The sequence below is a fragment of the Marmota monax genome, unplaced genomic scaffold (genome assembly GCF_021218885.2).
Source record: "Marmota monax isolate L192 unplaced genomic scaffold, Marmota_monax_Labrador192_F-V1.1 WCK01_AAM20220418_F8-fsc00045, whole genome shotgun sequence".
Taxonomy (NCBI): domain Eukaryota; kingdom Metazoa; phylum Chordata; class Mammalia; order Rodentia; family Sciuridae; genus Marmota; species Marmota monax.
Genome location: NW_026692132.1, coordinates 3111405 through 3129815, shown reverse-complemented (window position 1 = coordinate 3129815; position 18411 = coordinate 3111405). Strand labels below are relative to the sequence as shown.

The 18411-nt window shown below is 40.6% G+C and overlaps 1 protein-coding gene and 1 long non-coding RNA gene across 7 annotated transcripts in view; one reads left to right on the top strand and one right to left on the bottom strand.

Annotated features, from left to right (window-relative positions):
* Window positions 1-2059: 2059 nt before the first annotated feature.
* LOC124107857 (uncharacterized) overlaps window positions 2060-18411 on the bottom strand; it is a 28239-nt gene continuing 11887 nt past the window's right edge. For 2 of the 3 annotated variants that reach the window (XR_006856544.2, XR_006856542.2), the window contains exons 2-4: window positions 14136-14549; window positions 9146-9376; window positions 2060-8371 (exon numbers count right to left, since the gene is read on the bottom strand). This is a non-coding gene — a long non-coding RNA (uncharacterized LOC124107857). Of the gene's footprint in view, window positions 8372-9145; window positions 9377-13037; window positions 13330-14135; window positions 14550-18411 lie in introns of all 3 variants that reach the window. The other variant, XR_009228884.1, reaches the window with a different exon arrangement.
* Pou2af3 (POU class 2 homeobox associating factor 3) lies at window positions 9374-17948 on the top strand. Of its 4 annotated transcripts, XM_046466099.2 has the most exons (5): window positions 9374-10217; window positions 13251-13318; window positions 14230-14284; window positions 15715-15944; window positions 17268-17948. In XM_046466099.2, exons 4-5 carry the CDS (start codon window positions 15738-15740, stop codon window positions 17634-17636), a joined length of 576 nt encoding a protein of 191 aa, XP_046322055.1. In that variant the 5' UTR covers window positions 9374-10217; window positions 13251-13318; window positions 14230-14284; window positions 15715-15737; the 3' UTR covers window positions 17637-17948. The 4 variants fall into 4 exon arrangements, with proteins under 4 accessions (XP_046322055.1, XP_046322046.1, XP_046322025.1 ...); XM_046466090.2 differs by lacking the exon at window positions 13251-13318; XM_046466069.2 differs by lacking the exons at window positions 9374-10217; window positions 13251-13318 and having other exon boundaries at window positions 14148-14284.

The following is an 18411-nucleotide window of genomic DNA, read 5'->3' as shown; positions in this document are numbered from 1 at the left end:
GTAGTCACCCAACTGTGCAAGAGCAGAGCACACCAGAACTTATTCCTCCTAACTGTAACTCTGCACTACGCATTGACCAACTTCTCCCCCCCACCTCCCCACTTCAGCCTCTAAGAACCATTGTTCTATTCTCTATTTCTATGAGATTGACTTGCACATATTATTCACATGAGTGAAATCATGGTGTATGATTTCAGCTCTACAGCTGGCTATTTCATTTAACATATGTCATTCATGTCCTACCAAGTTGTCACACAGGACAGGATTTTATCTTTTTGTGGCTGAATAGTATTACATTGTATCTATATAGCACATTTTCTCATTCATTTATCCACTGATGAACACTTAGGTTGGTTGTTTATCTTGGGTATTGTGAATAGAGCCGCAATAAATATGCAAATGTACATCCCTCTTCAAATTATCGAGGTTCCTCAAACAATTAGAAACATAAGTACCCTATGATCCAGCAATCTCACTCCTGGGAACAGACCCAGAGGAAATGAAATTAGCCTGAGCTTAATTTTGCTTAATATTTGTTTTTCAGTAAAAGGTAGCAATATTTAGTGTGGGAGAGAAAAACTCCTTCTTCTCCAGTGGAATTTGGGGCCTTAGTCCTGGTTCTAAATAACTTTCTCAGAGTCATCTGTCACCCAGCAGTTAACACATACATGAACAACAGATCTCTGCATCAGACAGAAGAGATCTTACCCCCTCTATGGATTTAGGGATCCTCATGGCAGTCTGAGTCATTTTTCTGAATTAATTGTGTAAAATATATAACTACTCACCATTTGTTACTAAGAAGCAACAACACAATATTGTTAATGTAGAATATATATGTGTGTGTGTGTATATATACATATATATACACACACGGAGATATATAGATATTTTATATAATATATAACATTAATATAATGATTATAGATAATATCTACATATTTCCACATAACTTCAGCTTTTGATTATAATGCTAAATATTAGACATGCTCATATCACTTACTTGGATGTTATCTGCCAATGTATTATGTCCATTCATCTCTTCACAACTTGAAGTTGCTTGGTTCTTAGTTAGGTAGAGCTCAGTAAACAGACCTCCAAACTCAAGAAAATGCAGTGAGTGTAATGATGTATACATTCTTCTTAAAGCATCGAAACCCTTTCTTGGTGTTTAACAAAGTCAGTTAATAAAAAAGGAGAACACACAGGCCCATACATATGTACTATCCATTTTGGTTATCTAGCCTAAAAGTGCTTGGAGGGAACAAGAATAATGCTAATGAATTTCAAATAATAAATGATTTTTTTAAAAAAAAAATTCTGTTTAGCTTTACAATGTGTTTCTCTACTTCTTATAATTTGTTTTATTGTTTTGGGAACATTTTTGCTAAAAAGTGAAAAAAAAGCTACAAAATTAAAACATGAAAATTATGTTTATTTCCCTCTCCTATTTCCCAATTTTTGTTGTTGTTGCTGTCTTAAAAATAATTTTATTATAAAAATTATTACTTACACTGTCATAATTGGAAATGACCACACATGATCAACAATTTCATTCCACCACTCATAAAATACCATGCCCTTAACAATCCAGAAAATGGGGCATTTGTCTTCTTTTCTACAAAGAAAGTGCTCCCTTCTCAAGTACTTCCAATTTTCTACTGCATGTGGAGACCAAACACACTTTCATTCCCAATACCAACATATGAAAAAGTGTACATTCTTCTCTCCTCCTCCTTCTTTGAACTTGCTCTCCTCTAGGAAAGCTAGAGAAAATTCAAGAGCTTAGATTCAAAACTCCATCTCTTTCAGGCCCTGCCAGGATTTAGCATATATGTAAGATTTAAAGTAAGCAGAGATAGTAATGTCAAATTCGAGCTACTTTAAAAAGCTGACTAGATAAGAAAGTCAAAAGAAGCCAAAAGTGAAATGTATCCATGCAAAAACTGCAATGTAGACAACCATCCGTGAATCACTGGAATCAGACAGTGCATGGAGTTGGAAGTGTTTGTATTTCTCTTACAATGTTATTCAAACCCCAAAGAATGAGAGAAGAAAACCACATCTTTACCTTGTTTATTTAATAATACTTTTAAATGATCATTATGACCTGCCACAGCTCAGTTAATAATACAATGTCATGGTACTTGTGGTAGAGGAAGAAGAATGAAGTGCTCCAAAGGAAATTCTACAAAGGGAAAAGAATTACTAACCCCAATAGTAAAATATATATTTACATATATACACAGAAAAGTATCTTTGTAATCCATTTTCAAAATGTAAATCTAAATGATATAGTCAAAAGGAATTAAACATCAGTTATATTTAAAGTACCAAAATAACAATTGATGTCCAAGGTTTAATTCACATTGCATTATAGTGATTCTGTCAACCACACACCAAAATTACATTTATCCATTGGTTTCAATCACTGGGTTCTGTCTAAAGTATACTTTCTATTCAAAACAATATTGTACTATTCTTTTCACACACCATACTCACCACCTATTGACTCTAGAAAAGTTAAGTGCAAAATCACACACTCTAAAGAAAGTGATTCACTAGCTAAAGAAACAAGGAAGGACACATGGAGGGCTCATCACTGTTTCTCCAGCACCTGGCTCAGGGCTTTGCATGTTGTAGGTGTTCACTAAATGTATGGTAGGTTGAGCTAAAACTAGACCACAAAGATGAACAACTATTTAGTCCTTGACTCAGTAGATGATAGCTCCCTGAAACCAGTAAATGAGAAAATTCTCTCCAGTAGACAAGTTCTGCAAATTCAGACACTAGTTGGATTTTGGGCTTTAGTAGTTACATATTTAAGATAATTGATTTAGTGTTTTTAAATGTCTTTAAGAAAGGAAATGACTGAACTTTTGAAATAGCACAGGAAAATACTGAAAGTTCATTTAGCATTGGCATGACTATATCAATAAGACTTTTAAATAAAAATTATTTGTTGCTTGGTATTATCTCTAGTGCTATTAAAACAAGTATGATAAACAAATCAGAAAGTAGAATCCCCCAGGGTCAAACTGAATAAATAATAATAAAACCTTCTACAGTAATTTGCAAATGATGATACCACATTATATTTGATTCTTGATACAGAAGTGCCCTACAACCATTGACCCCTATTAAATAATAATGTAGGTTTGCAATATGCAATGTAATTTTCAGTACATTAGGAAAAAAAGAAAACAGTAAAAATGTTACATATTCCAAAAGGAAAAACAATAGGAACCAAAATAATAATAATATCTAGGAATTAGTTATTTTTCACTGGTAAAATTGATAGGTGGTCCTGCTAACCTTTCCCCTAACAAAGTATTTTGAGTGGAAAAACTCAAGTTTCAATGCTTAATAAATTAATTTAGTCAAAAATAAAAGAACATTCAACCATTTTATTTCTTAACCTTGGTGATACATTCATAGATTTTCATCACAGTATTCTTTCTTTAAATATAGTTTTATGGTTATACATAGAATTGGTTTCAAAACAATCTTCTTGATGTATTTTTGTATGTCTCAAATATTGCATAATAAAAATGTTGTAAGTAAAAGATGAATTTTTTAAGAAGTGAATAATATGATGTCATTTTTTAAGGGATAAATTATCAGGTATTTGTTCCTCATGGAAACTTTGAAAGGAAAAAAGTTAAAACTTCAAGTGTGTCTTGTGGGAAGAGATTGACAAACCATTGAATAGCTTTCACCTAGTAGACTTCCTGTTCATTTTCATATGGGTCAAATGTTCATTCTAAGGCTTAATACTTACCTGTTTCCTCCATGTATTCAATTTTTGGAACTTGATATTTCCCACAAGAAATATGGTAACAGTGTCCAAACTCAAGGTGACAAAGGAACTTTGCATTAATAAGGAAAATTTAGAGCTGTAGTCAAATTTGGAGGGAATAAACTATCCCTTTTCCATATACTGAAAGTCTTTGAATATGCCGGTACCTAAGTATTATAAAACCTCCTAATTTGGGAGAAAAACGTAATGCTTTGTAGTTTCATTTTCATACTAATGACTACCAAAGTTTTTTTTTTTAGTTAAAATATTCAGTTTAAAACTTCAAAAGCAAATCTATTCTATTGATTCTGGTACCGCTGACTGACTTTAAGATGGTCAATGACAAACTGAAGGATTTCTGAGCTCAGTGGAAAGGACAACCAGAGACCTGAAAAACAGATTTATGAAGAGCTAGAGAAACTGCAGGTGGTGGCCTCAAGAACAGAAAGCTTGGGTAGAGAGTAGGCATGATAACTTCCTCATATGAGCATTAGACAGGGGCAGAACAGATAATTCAATGAATGAATGAACTAAACAAAGTTGTAACAGAAAAGCACTCATGTGGAAGTGAGAGAACAGAGCCATTGACAGCAAAAACCAGGACTTATTTCTTTGTATTCCTGGTGTTTGATACCATGCCTGGTACATAGTGCTCCTCAATTAATACCTAATTGAATTATGGCTCAATCACTGATCACCATATTGGACTTAGACTGTTCCAATCCAATCTTGGAATGGGTTGCCTTATAAATAATGAGCTCTCATTTCCTCTATACAGATTCTGCTATGAGCCAGGCTCTCAGCCAAGCAATGAAGCCAGAGGCTAAATAGCTATCAGCAGAGATATTGGGAAAAGACTCTAAGTCCCTCCTACTTCAAAGAGTCTTCCTAACACCAAATATTGAGTCCAATGTTATATTTTCAAGCCAAAGAGCCTGGTATAGTGGATTAAAACCCACAGTTTTTCAGTTTTTATTGTTTTTAATCAAAACTCCAAAGGGATTATCAGGACTTCAGGGCAGACACCCTAGAAGTGACAGTGTTTCCAGCAAGAGGGTTCCAGACTGAGAAGCACAGATGGTTAAGAAGCATAATTAACAGCTCATCCTCATCTCCAGCCAGTCTCTTCTTCAGGGTTCCAGCATTTCCAGAATACTCTCAAGTCAGTATGTTGTACCATCTTTGACTCCTTGCACAAATAAACTACACACCAAAACACTCCCACGAGCACAACACAGAGATGTGTGTGCATATCTTAAGAGTGCCACTTTTCCAATGCTACTTACAACTCATGAGAGGGTAACATTAAATTACCTTAGCAACTCCCAATCAACATCTATTTCTCATACAGAATGAAATGAAAAAGCTGGAATATATTAGAAAATATCAGAGTGCCTCACATGCATAAATATACATTGTTTCATGGATAGTTTGTTTTATAAATGTAGATATTGTTGCAGATATGTGTGAATTTCTTGTGGGCTAAAGTCCAGAAAATTTAAGAGCTTCTGTTATAAAAGATAAGAAAGACAACAATTGTAGTTAACACCAAGGGCCCTGGGTTAGACTTATTAAAATATGAATCCCAATTCCACCACTGATGTGCTCAATCATCTTGGAAAGCCTGCTTCCTTGTCTATAAAATGGAGGAACCATACAACACAGTGCCTGACATCAATGAACAACAGATGAGAACTTTAAAGAGTCTATGAGGCCAGGCACAGTGGTGCACACTGGTAATCCCAGTGGCACGAGAGGATGAGGCAGGAGGACCACGAGTTCAAAGCCAGCCTCAGCAAAAGCAAGGTGCTAAGCAACTCAGTGAGACCCTGTCTCTAAATAAAATACAAAATAGGGCTGTGGATGTGGCTCAGTGGTCTAGTGCCCCTGAGTTCAATCCCTAGTATCCCCCAAAAAATCTGTGAGGATTACCCATTTTTATGGGTTTCTGGGGTTCTTGGGGTAGAAGCAGTTGGTTGCTCAGGTGTCAGCATACATGCAGATTTATAAGGAGGAGTCCAGGATCTATTTAGAAAAGATTGTTCCCTACCTGCACAAGCATGGAGTTTGACTCTTAAATACCTGTGCTGGGATTTTGCAGTTACAGAAACATCAGAAACCAAAACTCCTTATTATTGGGCTAACAACCAGAATAGAGTGTGGGGAAGGGAAGGGGTTCTTCCTCAAACAGGGGTCAGGCATGGGGAAATTTAATTTTCTGAAGTTATTGACCAGCAACTTGATGTTCATCCCAGCAACAGGAGCCAACACAAAAGCCCCAGGACTGCTGCCATGGCTCAGGCAGAGGCTTCTGGAAGAAAGGACACAGGTTCTTTTCTGTCCCTACAGACCCCACGATTTCCAAGGAATACCCCCCACCAAGTCTCACATGCCTTCTCTAATGAGTAGCCTATCATTATTAAGAACCTCCATGATGTTGCCAAGGGAACAGAATGGCCTCCTGCCATCTCTGTCCATCTCCACGTGTAAAGGAAAGGTTAGGAAGGAGATCAAGCATGAAAATATGGAACTGGGGAAATAGAGGTAACATAGGGAATCAGAGAGAAAAACAGCAACACAGGCAAGAAACTGAGGAAAGCAGTTATAGGAAGAGAGACGAAGGAAAATGGTGTGTGTGTGGGGGGGGGGGTGGTGTTTAAAAAGCAAACCAAAAAATAAACAGAAGATAAAAGTAATGGAAGAAGCTATGAGGACAAGAGACCATCCCTAATTCCAAGCAGTGCCCTGGCATGGCAGATGACAGGACAATGCAGAGATAGGGACTTTCTCAATTCCCCCTGCCCTTTCCTTCCTCACATCTGGTCTTCAAGCCTAGCTTCTATCAGGACACAGGCCCAGGGCCTTTGGAGAAATAAGCTCCAAATGCTGATATATCCCAAATGGATTTGGGACAAACACCTCCATCCTGCCTTCTACTGCCAGGAGCCACCTCAGGAATCCCCATTCCTGATCCTTTTCCCCCCACCTTATGGCTCCAGCTGTCAAGCAATTCACACTCACCATAGTCGCACACTGATCATTTTCAGAGATGCCCTTTCCTTGAGTTCTATATGATGCCCTTGTTCTGATACTTTGGGGCACATTCAGATATTTTTCTGAAGGCCTTTGGGGCTAATTATAATCCCTCACCCTAGAGAACTCATGAATGATTAAAAAACAGAGGGCTTTAACAATCACTTGGTCTGATATCCTGGGAATTATCCTGGTTATTTGCAAAGGAACCCCTGTCTCCTAGTGTTGCTACAGAGGATTTGCTCCCTCTCTGGCATAGCCCTATCTCTTCCATCTTCCAAATCACAGGGAAGGGGCACAGCCAGTGCTTGGAGAAGATGAGCTAGCTAGCACAGCCTCAAGTCATTTGTGAGGGGCTTGGCCTAGCTCAAGGGTTTGGCCTGACCTCAAATCCCTTCCACCTCTCACCCCAAAGTAAGTTTAAAAAAAAAAAAAAAAAACATGTCCTTTCAGCAAAAATGAGCAGGCACCCAGCTTGTCACCAATTTCTTACAGGTGCTTCTACAGCTAGAAGGCAGGAGTAGCTCTAGAGGGAGAAAGACAAGAGCAGAAGGAGGGACCTCACAGTGCAGTGATGAAATACCAGCCTTAGAAAACTGTTCATGGGTGAGGCCCATGTGCATCCCCAGATACATGCAATGGATCAAAAGGTCTTAATGGGCAGGAATTTAGTGTTGAAACCTCAGTGTTTGGGACCAAGTAAGGCAGCAGAATGAAAAGGGAAGGGAAGCCCACATGTGGCCAGGTGAAGCCAGAAAGACACAAAGTGCAGAGGGAAGGCCTCTGCTGTCCTCTGGCCTGCAATCTGGGCCCACAGTGACCCCTTGCTGGGCCACACCCACGGGTTGCCATGTTCAGTCACCAAAACGTGAGATTTCCCCTTAAATGGAGATTGGGCATGTGGGAATCAGTCTGGCCAGCCAACCTGGCTCAGGTGGTCATGAGGGTCAGTCTAAGTCACTCTGGGCTTCTGAGTTATTTTTGAGGCAGAAATACAGAGCATCTTTGAGGACACCTGCTCTGTCTGTGGGAAGGTGGACAAAATGCTCAAAATACAATAAAAGCAAGGGTCAGGACCTAAAGGGGTCTCACTCCCTGTTTCTCTGGACTCCCTATGGGGTGCCTGTCTGCAGGATTTCTGCAGAAGATAGTCCATTTTGTTAAGCCTTTGAATATTCAAATTGAAAGTATCGCGCAATCATTGATTGTCAAATCATGGGTTTCTAGAGGTTTTAAATACTTGGCATGAGGGGGGAAAAACTCAAACCTATACCCGAAGGTATAAAACATTAATTCTGTGTGTCTCCTGCTCCAGGGACCTGGGTGCAGCCAGATGCTTTGTGAAACTTTAAAAATGTCGCATCTCTGCCTTTCTCCCTGCACAGGAGCCCTCCTAGGCGCAGAGTTCCTGCAGCTGCAGCATCCAGCCTGCGACCCAGTTCCTGCTGACCACGATGTCCGGTAATTCGGCTGCTTCTTTGGGGGTCGGATCATGCGGGCCAGGGGCATTTCGATCAGGGTGTATTTCCACAGCTTTTCCTGCATACAACAGAGAGGCACAAAGTCAGAGCACGCCAGTAAGGGCCGGGCAGGATCCGGAGAGGGCGCGGGCCAAGCTGTGGCCGCTCCCACTTGGTGCCTGCTCCCCAGAGCAGAGGCCCAGAGCTCAAGTTGGCCGCTCCGGACATTGGAGTACCCCAGGACCCCCGCCCTCCCTCCCACTTTTCCACCGTCTTGACTTGGGACTTCGCGGCGCGGACCTTGCGCGCCCAGAAACGGCGGCGCGGGGGAGCTAGAGGTTCACCGTGAGCCGGTGACGCGAGCAGAGCGCATCGGTAGCACAAAACTGGGCTGTGGCGGTCTCTGTGTCGACCCCAAGACGCGTCTACTGCCCGTGGAGCCCCGAACCGAGCGAGGAAGTGGGAGCGAGAGGAAAGGAAACTGAATACGGAGAGGGCGCGGCGCCTGGGCTCTGCGGGCCAAGAGCAAGATTCCCTGGGTCTAGGAGAAGAAGAACGCGACCCTTTTCCTGGGGAGACCCTATCTCTGGTCTGGGGTGAGGGGTTCCCTGCTATCCGGCTGCGGTCCCTGCAGTGACCAGGCGAGGCGCTGGCGGTCTAGCACTGTCACCAGATGCCCAGGCTAAACGCACTGCCGCCCCCAGCCGCTGCACTCGGCCCCACCCCGCGCGATTCCCAGACGCTCACTCCAGGGTCGAGGTCAGGGCAGGAGTCCTACAGGGCTCCTCGGCCGATCCCACCTCTAAAGCTTGCCCGGCCCGGCTTGGCCTTACAGCCTGCCCGGCCTACTCACTGCAGCTCTGCAGGGCCGTGGCCTTCCCTACACGGCGCTGGGGTCCCTCCGGCAGACCTCTGCGGCGCGCATCTGGCCATTTCGACTCGCCGGGGCAATCCGCCTGGTCCAGCCAGCTCAGGGGTGGCTCCTCCTAACGATTGCGCGGTCCTCGGAAGCCTCCGGACGGCTTTTCCCAGAGCTCGCGCTGCGCGGACTCTCCCCCAGGATCCGTGCGCCGCTGGGAAATGCCTGCACCAGACAGGGAGGGGGTGGGGAGAGAGGGGAAGAAGGGGAGAGTTAGAGCAGGGCCTAAGGAGGGAGGAGGAAAACGTGGAGAGCGGGAAAGGCGGAGAAAAAGGGCGAAAGAGAGATGGCAGAAGAAAGAGAGGAGGGAGGGAGTGGACCGGGATCCTTTACTAGGTTCTCTCTCTGGTCCCACCGGCCCAGGTTAGGGCTGACCAAACCAAACTTTGTCCCAGGGCTGGCTTCCAGGCTAAGGGCACGTAGAGGTCGTAGCCTCCCCAGAAGTCAGGCCTGGACTGGGGGAGATGGAAGAGACTTAACACTAGTGGGAACATCACGGTGAAGTGGGCTTCAGCTGCTATAAATCAGATCCATAATACCTTCTCCCAGCAGGCTGGACCCAGAACCCCAGGATCTCCCACCTTAGCCAAGGTGGTGGGCAACCCTGAATTGGCCTCCATATTCCTGAGCAGAGACACCTGTGTGCTATTGTTCTAGGGATGGGCCCAGCCTGGGGTGGATGACTCCACAAATTTCCATGTGTTCTGTTCCCACTGGGGCCCTAGAAATTGCTCAGCCTCTCTTCATCCTTTGAAATTTCTGGCTACCTTAAACTATCTTTTAGCATTCTCATTGTGTTGTCCAAACCCAGAAACTTGGCCTTGGTGGACACAGCCTCTAAAGGGGGTCCTCATTATGCAGCCTGGTACCAGACCTTGGATTTGACCACTAACTCAGTTGCCTTTTCCCAGAAAAACCGAAGGTGTATCAAGGTGTCCGGGTGAAGATCACAGTGAAGGAGCTGTTGCAGCAAAGGAGGGCACACCAGGCAGCCTCAGGGGGAACCGTAAGCATGAACCCCTCATTCCCTCCCCAGCCCATAATAGACCTCATTCAGCCCTATACTAGGAAGGTGTGGAAGCCACCCCCAGACCCTGCCTTCCTCAGATGTTCTTATAACATCTATGCCCAACTTCATCCCAGTTCACCCCAGGAAGCCACAAAGAACAGGTGGGACATGTTGTGGGGATCAGGATTTGGGGCAGTTCATCTGTCACTGGTCAAAGTTGGGTATAAAAGTCTTGTTGGTTCTCTTCAGGAAAAGAGTCAGCCAGGTAAGTAGATTGTTGCTGTTTTAGGAAGACAGTGTAAGTCCAGCCCTCACATACCCATGGAAAATCTCTCCTAGAAATTTACCTCATATAGGGGAGCCCTTCCAGGTTAACCTATCTGTGAACCATCTTTCCCACCCTCCTTATTCTTCTGGAACTCAGCTTCTGAGGTCATTTGTCTGTAAATCACTAGTCACTGAAGTTCCCAACACAAGAGAGCCGTATCTCTGGCGTATACATAGAACTGCTTCCTTAAGATGTATGGAGATCCAGGTTATTACAGAATTGGTCTGGGCAATCATAAGGTACCCTGACATACTGTATTCCTTTCTAAAGCACAAAGGATTGCTTAGGGAAGGGGCAGAACCCAACAAAAATGAGCGGAAGTCATCTCCCAGGAGAGGAGCTCTTACTGAAAGCCTCCATAGACAGTACATTGCTTGTGGGTTGGTTTGGGTGTGGAGGATCAGGCAGCTGGGGCTGGTATTGCCTCTATTAGGATTGGTCCTTATCCAACCTGTAGGCATATGCCCTATAACGGTTTTTGTGCCTGGTGCTGATTATGTTCAATGTCCAACTTCACGAAATGGGCTTTTGGCAATGAATCTCCTGAAATGGGAGGAGGCAAAGTATGTAGGAGTAGTGAGACAGGTTTCAGAGCCAGACGGCCTGAGTTCAGATCTCAGCTCCTCCATGGTCTGTATCCTCCAGCAAATTACTCCATCTTTCTTGCCTGTTTCCCTTTATCTTTTAAATTGGGGATAACAGGATTTTGTAAGGATTCAATGAGCTATTGCTTGGAAGAGTGGTTTCCATACAGTGAGTGCCAATAAATATTATCTGGGGAAAGAAACTTAAATAAAATTACAACCAGGGATTGAAAGTCAGCTATTCAATAATCTTAATCTAACCCTCTGTTCAGAGTTTAGAGGTCAGGTGTGAGTTTGCTGTGAATTTGTAATACAGCTAAAGAAGTTAATATCTCTGCCTGCAGGATTTCGGGTCACTAAAAATTCATTACATTTATACAAGGCTTCACAGTGGTTCTTCATTAAAAGTACTTTTGCACACTCATTGTTTCATTTAGTTTATATAATAACCAGAGGGGATAAGTAGATCAGAAATCTGCATTCCTCTATTATAGCTAAAGTTCACAGTCTTTCAGTTGCTACTGGTTGAGCAAAAGGTAGGACCAAGGTTGTTTTATATTTAGTATTATATTTAGTATTAAAAAACCTTCCCACCTATTGACTCTCTAAGTTCTCTTTCAGAAAATCCATCCATACTAAGCAGGAGTTTGGTAACCTTGATCCTTTCAGTTCAGAGATGGTTATATATAATTAATAAAATTAGGTCTGAAACACCCTCCCCCTCCCCACTGTCCCAGTCAAGATGTTCAGTACAAAACAATATCTTTCACTAATGAGCTTTGATACTTCTAGAATTCTGCCTCAACTGCACCTGCAGAAATCCCATTTGGGCAAAGCAACTTTATTGCTATAGGGTCCTTACAGACTAGTTTAACCACTGTTCCCTTGTTAGCAAGCTACAGAAGGTAAAGCAAGTGTAAAGCATTTCATTTGTGTATCCAATCAGTATCCCTGGAGCAGTTAAAACTTACTTTTTCTGAATCCCCACTCCCAACATAAAAATACACACACACACACACTCCTGGGGAGAAATAAAGCAGGACTCCTGACCCAGCACCTTGCAGGAAAAATACTACTTTGCTTCCTGGAAGATTTTGTCAGCCTATTCCCTCACAAGCACGTATAAGTAACACATAATTTCAGAAGGTGAGCCAGATATAAAATCCCTCACTGGGAGCCATCAGAAGGATCTGAGATTCTAGGAATGCTGCAAAAGTATATTCAGTAGGCAAGGATGGCAAATACCCAAGGGTAATTTATGCCTGCTCTTTGGTGTAGGTAAGCCTTTCTAGCTTAACGGAGATTATCTTCAATTGTTCAATTGTTAAAGGACACCTCTGGGAAACTTTAAGCCAAAGAGAGAATTAATAGTATCAAATATTACAAAACAGGAAGAAATTTATCTTAATTTGTTGTAAAGTCAGAGTAGTTTCCACAGTTAAAAATTTAAGCATGAAAACATGAAGTTATAGTTTGAGAGAAATATCCAGATCTCAAGCAGTGCCAGAGAAACTATGTGCATGTGCATGCCAGACTGATAATTTAACTTAAAAACACTGTCAACCAGATTAATTTGCAAATACTATCTCTATCTCTATCTATCTCTATCTCTCTCTCTCTCTCCCTCTCCCTCTCCCTCTCTTCCCTCTCTCTCTCTCATATACAGACACATTTCTTTTATCTTCAGGGTAAAGAGATAGTACTTATCAAAATATATAATTTACCTTTTTTTTAATCATTAGTTTGTTTTTTAACAGCCTTGATGTGTTTTTATAAAGTAGAGATTGTAGGTATTGTGCTGTTTGAAATCTAAGAGAAAGGTACTTTTCTTTTTATTGTTGGGGCAAAGTAGAAAGTGAACCCATGACTAGAAAGATAATATCAAGTAGGATATTGTAAACATACCTCGGGGAGATAACAACAGGATAACAGGGAGCAGGCAGACAGGCCAATCCAGGGGAGAAATGGGGTTAAAGAGAGCTCTACAATGAAACAGATTTTTTAAAACCCACTCCTTCCAAGTCCTCCAACTCAAGCTGTAGCCAAATATTTGCATAAAGAGCTGGTAAAGGATTCCAGCTTCCTGGTTCATGACATTACAGCATGGATCATTTTCAGAATGAACACCACCTCCTGTTTCAGCAGTGGCTGACTGTGCAGTTCTCCCAGTAGCTCAGTGTACGGAAGTGAGTATGCCCTGGAACCCAAGAGAGGTGTGGTGAGATCAACTTCCCAGACCAGAATCCCACAGCAATGCTGTCCCTTTAAAATTTAAAGCTGCCGCCTGAAATCTTTAAAAAAAAAAAAAAAAAATCCTAAATTACTCCATTAGTATAATTATCCATTCAACAGGAAAATGCAGGCTGCTTTGCTGTAAATAGTTTAAAGGCACAGTTTCATAAACATTAAATTTAAAATACAGTAATGAAAAGAGCAACATTTATTTTAAAATGATAAAAAACATATAAGAGTTGAAATATTTCCTGACCTTAGACTAGAATATCGATTCTACTTCAACTGTTGTAATCAGCTTCAACTCCTGATTACACCTTTAAGAAAATATTTTCTATTTTAATAGTTCATAGATAGTAAGACTGTGAATATTTTTTAACAAAGGCTTAACAAAGTTAGGAATTATGTTCTTTCAGAAAAATGTATTCCTAAGACTAAGAAATCAGATATTATGTGAAAATTGAGGAAAACAACTAAGTTCTAGTTGAATTATATAAATGTGACTCCTCACTAATTAGAAACTAAATAGTTTAATAGGAAGGCACTTTGTTGAGTTTTCTCAAAGTGTTACATTTCTGTAACATAAAATTATTTTTATCAAAATTAACACTTAAAAATTAAGTGTATCAAAATTTAATATTAACTTTCTAATATCATGAAAAATATCCAAGCAAACAAAAAACATAAAAGTTGAATCTAAAAAAAATATATATATAGCATTGGTTGTATTTAAGGGAGACAACCTTTTTTAGAAGAAAGAATCTGGCTTACCTTACAGCAGCAGGAAACAGTTCCCGTCCGAGTCTTAGCTTTCCCTGTATGATATGCTTCTCTTTGCTTCATGGTCATATTCTTGCTTTGGCAGTTGTCCGGAGGCACCAGTATCCACCTTTCAGATCCAGTCGCACCATCTTCTGCAGGTCAGTACAGCCCGCATTACAGTTCCCTTAAAAACTTTCAAAAGTCCATCTCAAAGGTCTTCCAGTGCTTGATTCAGGGGTTAAGATAGGCACCACCATTTAATTGGAATCCAACCAATCAGAAGGTGAAAAAGGCATAGTGACTCCAGATGCAAGCCCAGCAAGGAAACTAGTGCAGGTTTTTGCCCTCATTTCTGAACTGTCTCTTCTCTGCTGCCTGTTCTGTCCCAAGACCATGTTCTTCACATTTATCCCAGTTTTTCATCTGCAAGTAACCCAACTTGATTACAAGATGAATTTTTTTAGAATATGTTATATATTTTTTTAATGCACTAGTAGTTGGAATATAGAACATCCTGAGACACTAAAATATGTTTTTGTTCTTGCTCATTTAGCTTCTAGCCGACAGGGGCTTCCCTCCCCTTCTTTTCTCTCTTCCCAGAAAGCAGTTCAAACAAGTGTAAGTTTTCCCAGCCCAATATGAATAAATCTATTACATAAACAGTCCTTCCTATGCCACTGCAGGTAAGAGTTTAAGAAGGTCATATATAAGAAAACCTGTGCTGATGGTGGTTCCCACTGAATGTGTCACTTTAACTTAAAGGAACTTGAGATTTAAAAAAAGAAGAAGAAGAGAGAAAGAAAGAAAGAAAAATTCAATATCCTTGAGCCCCTTTTGTGGGCATACTCCAAACCTCTCTTTCTTGAGCACTTAAGGATAATTATCACATGTCAGTCCTATTAATACTAAAATGGAAAAGGAGTGATGTTTCCGAATTGTTTTTGTTTTGTATTTAACATGGTTTTCAGTGTACTCTCCTGTTAACATGTCCACTAAGAAAATGCTTTGCTTTTTGTAATTTTAAATAAGTAGCACTGTTTTCCATAAAGAAGTTTCTGGTTTCCATTTTTATCCTTTGCATCATCATTCATGTCACTTCTCAAAACCCTCTCCTCAAAATTTAAATTACTAAGTGTGAAAAATTTGTGAAGACAATAACCCTGAATCAAGAGAATTATTTCCCACAGCATCAGAAGTTTTCTTAAAGCCTTGAACATACCTCTGATTTACTTCTAAGAGGGTTACCTGAATTACAGATAGGGACAGGCTATTGATGCTTTTGTAGTCCGTGTTGGCAGAGGCTTGAACCATTATTCCACTTTGACACTTGGACACAGGTCAGGCCACCATGCCTCATTTTTACCCTAGCCACACTGAAAGCCAATTGCCACAATGTTAATCAGATTCATTTCACTAATACTTGAATTAACTAAGATAACTAAAAAGTTACTGCCTACCTGTTTACTTTTCTGGAATTTCTTAAGTGCCTTTCCTAGAACAGTAACTCTTTAAAATTTTGAAGAAAACTCCATTCAAATCCATTTTGCAATTTTGCAAAAAAAAAAAAAAAATTCTCCTTCTCTTCTAGGATTGTATTTTGAGCCTGAATCAATGTCTTCCACACCAAATTATTTTCAACCCCGAGAATTTAACACTTGTGTTTCTTGTGAAGAAAATCCAAGCTGCCTGGACCAGATCTTTGATTCCTATCTTCAGACTGACACACTGTCAGAGCCATTGCCCAACTGCACGCAAAGTCCTCCACACTATTTCCCAGACAGCTTCCCGGCCACTCCTTTCTGCTTTAACCAGAGCCTGGTAATTTATCTTTATTTTTCATACAACCTGATTGTTGCTAACTCTGGGTAGTGATGCTTTGTAAGAGTGTGTGTCATCTCCTGAGAAATTATACAAAGTCTATCAACAAGGAAACCATCCAGAAACAAGGAATCATTTAAAATTCAATGTATAAAGATAGTCACAGTTGCAGAGCCTAAGCCTTTGGATACACAATTATGATTTTCCAAGTAAGTTGATATGTGGCAATAAAAAGGTTTCCTGGTAATACTTAATGTTTTTTAAATTGTGAAGTTAAAACATCTACTAATTTGGAAATCGGTAGTTTAAACAATGGCCCTTGGATTTTTGAGATCTTGAAAACAGGATTAAGGCTGCTTGTACATACTATGAAATTTCATTCAGATAAAGGGGTTTTGTTGTTTTGTTACTGAGTTGACTCCAATAACTGGTTATTTGGATCTGCCGTAGGCATAGGAACTCATTTGGGTCTGAGATGGTTAGTAAAAATGAAGCCTAATCTTTTAATTAATTTGAATTTTGTGTTCTAGATAGATCTCAAGTGTTTGAAAATGTGTCATCTTTTTAAATTAATAGATATTAGTTATTTTAGAAACTCATAATTTTTAAAACTTTAAAGTGTTTCTTTTTCTTTTTGAAGAAATTTGAATACTTTTTTATTTTGATTTTTTTCAGACGTCTATATGGGCATCAGACTAAATTTTAGAAGGAATTGAAATTAACACTACAGAATATGTATATTATTATGGGGAAAATACTGGGCCCCAAACACCTATTGCCCTTCTAAGAAAGCCTTCAAGTTTCTCGGTGACTTGCATAAAGAGAAGGAAGTGTGTACCTTTTTCCTCAGGGAACAAGACTTGTGTGATGGGAAGTAGCCTAGAGGCTGGGTCCTATTGGATCCAAGTTTTCCCTGGGCAGGTTCCGTGTTCACCTGGTTCTTCTCCATCAAGGGTGTGGAGAAATATCCAAGGTGCCACCTGCCCCTTATATTGTGACAAACAGCAGGATTCGATATACAGGTGATCCGAAGCACAATAGGATTTTGTGGTTTAAGAACAAAACATCCTCTAATATATGGTAATAACAAAGGAAGCCAGTAAAGCAAGGCAATTTATTGTTGGGAAAGAAATAGGTAAATACAGAATGTGGTATCATGAAAATATGTAGTCAGCAAATAAAATTACTTCTGCAGACTTGGGTTGGGTGTTTGGGGTTTTTACCCCTAATTTTCTTACTCTGTGTGAATAAATCCACGGTGCTTGCTTCTTTTGATCCTGTTTAAGTTACTGAGCTCTTTGCTCCTTGGTTTTCACTCTCTAGACCCCAGGATCACCTTCAGATTCCTCCACTCTCTCTGGCTCCTTAGACTACAGTTACTCACCGGCTCAGCTGCCTTCATACCCTCCGGATAATTACAGTTCTCCCCCTTCTCTGGACACCCTAAACCATGGCCATTCTCAGGAAGACTACTCCTACCATCATTTGCCCTCGCATGCCCAGTACAACTGCTTCCCTGCAGCCACAGCCTCCGTCTGCTACTGTGCATCCTGTGAGGCGGAGCACTTGGAGGCAGTCAGAACAGCTGAGTACTTCTACCCCAGCACCGACTGCATGGACTTCGCACCCTCGGCCGCCACTGCCAGTGATTTCTATAAGAGGGAAACAAACTGTGACATCTGCTATAGTTAATAGAAACAACACTAATTTGGAACATGGCGTGGGTATAGCTACTTTTCTACCACATCTAGATAACACTTTGCATTATGCAACCTGTTAACAAAATATCACAGACACAGTTTACATGTCACTGTTTTCAATTTTCTGATGCTAATATAGGTATTAAGATGAAGTCCTCAAACCTGGTCATAGTACCACGCCTGCTGTACAAAAAATGTCAACTCACAGTTGACATTTTTGTAGGGAATGTTCCATTGTTTTATTTTTCTGTATAACGAACAAATTCTCTCTTTTTTACTAATAAATAATTTTGCATTATTATTATATGCTGGGTTATTTTTTAAATTACCAACAATAATTTGACTTGATTTTTATCCAGTAGGCTAGGAAATTGATCACTAAACTTGAGTGGTCTCATCTTATTGATGATTTTAAAATTATTTTAGTGTGCTGAGATGCATGAGATGGAGGTTAGACACACTGTGAAGGTAATAAAGAGAAAATCTGCCCTGCCTCTAAATGAGGCTATTCATCAAAGAGCAGCATCAGAAAAAGTCATGGACTCATGTTTGCATATTGATTTATAGGACTGACTGTGTTATTCAAAACTGACTTTCAGAATTTACTTCCTCCAGTTAATCTGTTTGAAGAAACCCACTGTCTTTCAAGGTCCAGAATTACTTCAGCTACCTGTGCTAGACTCTACTATTAAATCTTGTTCACTGAGGACAATCAAAGAACAGGATTAATACCTGAAGTGAAGTCTTGAGGGGCATTTTCCATGTCC